At 41.4% G+C, this 2,996-nt stretch overlaps 1 protein-coding gene across 1 annotated transcript; it reads left to right on the top strand.

Annotated features, from left to right (window-relative positions):
• Positions 1-324: 324 nt before the first annotated feature.
• CH25H (cholesterol 25-hydroxylase) lies at positions 325-2,443 on the top strand. The gene has a single exon (XM_044297604.1). It carries the CDS (start codon positions 325-327, stop codon positions 1,162-1,164), a length of 840 nt encoding a protein of 279 aa, XP_044153539.1. The 3' UTR covers positions 1,165-2,443.
• Positions 2,444-2,996: the final 553 nt, after the last annotated feature.

The following is a 2,996-nucleotide window of genomic DNA, read 5'->3' as shown; positions in this document are numbered from 1 at the left end:
TTTCTTTTTTTATTCATTCTTAGTTTGGGCTTTAAGAACTGCATCAGGAAACCTGACCATGTGGCCCTGATGGGATCAGAGTCACAGCTCTAACATAGAAATCCTCAGATTAGAAGATCGTCCACTAAAGATGAAGAACATGATGAATTATTCATGACCGATCTGCAACCTCATGTGTAAAAGTTTTGCTTTTAGGACGTCACTGCATTTCATTCCGAAGGAAAGTGATCTGGGATTTCCCTGAATTGAAGCTGATAGGCGTCAGGGAGGAAGTAGGAGGGCTATATATTCTCCACAAGCAGACCTGTGAGCACATTACACAGAATGAACAACAGCATGCAAGTAGAGCTCCCAGACCTCTCCACCTGGAGAGAAAAAGCAGATTCAGGCTCAATACTTCTGCAGCCAATATGGGACTTTGTCACCTCTAAAGAACATGTGATTAGATCGCCTTTCTATCCAGTTATCTTCGCCTTCTCTGTCTACATGTTCTTCTGCCTTCCTTACCTAGCACTGGATGCCCTCTGTCACAAAATACCTGCTCTGAAGAAATATCAAGTACAGCCAAAGTCCAGACCTACCTTGGCTATGGTGCTACACTGCTTGGCACACACCGTTTACAGCCACTTGGTATTCATATTTCCACTGACTGTTGCTTACTGGTACTGGAGACCAGTCGATTTACCACTTGTGGCACCAAAACTGCATCGATTTATACTGGACATCATTGCCTGTCTGCTTCTGTTTGACTTTCAGTATTTTGCATGGCACCTGCTGCACCACAAGATTCCCTGGCTGTATAAAAACTTTCACAAGATGCATCACAAGTACACCTCTACCTTTGTGCTGGCGACACAGTATTCCAGCGCCTGGGAGATGTTGTCTCTTGGATTCTTTGCTAACGTCAGTCCCATCTTGCTGGGTTGTCACCCAATGACTGAAATGGCCGTCTTCATCGTCCATATCTACCTGTCGGTGGAAGATCATTGTGGCTATGACTTGCCATGGTCTATGCACAACTTAGTACCATTCGGGTTATGTGGCGGACCAAATCATCACGATCTCCATCATGAAAAGTTTGTGTCTAATTATGCACCTTACTTCACTCATTGGGACAAGTTGTTTAATACTATAGCACAGAAGAAAGATCAGAAGAAACCTTAAGAACCAAGCAATGGACTGAAGTAATGGTCAGAACTTGACCTTGATTTGCATTTCAGGACCAAGTTGGTAGATGCACCATGTGCTACATCTGTGACTGTGTCTTCAAGGTTGAGTGGTCAGTAAGTGGTACTGAAACAGTGCCTTGTACAGTCTACCTGCTCGTTGTCCATCAAGGCTGAATGGTCCAAACCTGTACCTTGCACCATCTACCTGCTCCTTGTCCATCAAGGCTGAATGGTCCGAACCTGTACCTTGCACCATCTACCTGCTCCTTGTCCATCAAGGCTGAACGGTCCAAACCTGTACCTTGCACCATCTACCTGCTCCTTGTCCATCAAGGCTGAATGGTCCAAACCTGTACCTTGCACCATCTACCTGCTCCTTGTCCATCAAGGATGCATGGTCACTAAATGATAACTGGACATTGAACTTCAACATTGACTAACTATGGACATGCATTTACCTGCACAATGCAGCAAAGTACTGTGCCCTTAGGGGGAAAATGAACTTTATGTCGTACCCCTGAGTATTTATTTATTTATAGTACATTAATGTGACAATAATTGTGTCCGATGCCGTTTAGTGCATACATTCATTTCAGAAGGATAATTTATTTATTATAAATATGTGGAAATATTCAATTTCAGACATCATTATGTGAATAATTGTGATGTAAAGACTAGAGTGATGATACTAAGTGTGTAAAGCTATTGGTTTACCATGACCATAGAACAAATGGTAAAGAATGTGCTTACAGAGGGGTAAAGTAAGTGTTAATAGACAGTTTGTGCATGTGTCATTTGGATTGACAGTATTATAAGTGCAGATGTAGCAGAGCTGAATTTGATCCTTTTTTTTTTTTTTCTTGCACAGTGACCAAAAACACATGTCACACAAATGTCAAACTCATCTTTGCTACATTGCTATATACTGAAAGCTGAAGAAGAGGTATATTTATTGAAGTGAAGGGTTTGGAAAGTGAATTCAGGAATGTATTAAGAAAGTGCTAAAACAGATAGAAAGCAGTTTACGGTTTTGATAAGATGATGAAGAATTAGCTGGATAAATTATTTTATTGAATGGGGAAAATGTGCAGATTTCATGGAATAAAACGTTTGCACTGAACACAGCTGGCTGTGCTCCCAAACAATGCCAGAAAAGTATGTGCTATTTTTTGTACATGTTGTTGTAAATTATAAATGTATTTATTACAGTTTATTAATGTTTTATATTTGTATCAATGAAGAATAATTATAAAATTCAGATTTTTTTAAATAGATATCGTTGTCTTTGATGTCTGTCTGGATGCCCTTATGTGTGAAAGTTTTGGGATGTATGGTATATCCATAAAAAAGAATTCATGAGTGAAAATGATATAACATGCAGATATAACACACAAGTGACCAATAGAAAATGCTTTGACAATGAAAAAAGTAAAGACCGTTTTAGCTCTTAGGCTGGCATGGGAAGAGCATTAAACTAAGGGCAGCAGCTGCCTGGACCTTGTATGTCGCTTGGAGCGACTTTCTCGGTGTACTCTGATCCAGTGCTCCCCAACCTGTGCCTTTCCAGCTGTTTCAAAATTACAACTCCCATCATGCCCTGACAGTATATGGCCTCATGCACATGGCCGTTGTGCGGCCGTTCCGTGCATTGGGGAACGCAATTGCGGTCCCCAATGGATGGGCAACATCTGTGCAGTGGGCCGGACCCATTCAGATTGAATGGGTCCTTGGTATGTCCGCACCGCAAAAAAAGATGACATGTCATATTTTTTTGCAGTGCGGAACCACTGAAAGAAACACCATGGAAGCACTCCGTAGTGCTTCTGA

This window comes from Bufo gargarizans, chromosome 6, assembly GCF_014858855.1.
Source record: "Bufo gargarizans isolate SCDJY-AF-19 chromosome 6, ASM1485885v1, whole genome shotgun sequence".
NCBI lineage: Eukaryota > Metazoa > Chordata > Amphibia > Anura > Bufonidae > Bufo > Bufo gargarizans.
This window is presented reverse-complemented; position numbering and strand designations above follow the sequence as displayed.

Bases quoted from the DNA above. Each gene is read 5' to 3' on its own strand.
- CH25H (XM_044297604.1), top strand. From the start codon at position 325: ATGAACAACAGCATGCAAGTAGAGCTCCCAGACCTCTCCACCTGGAGA.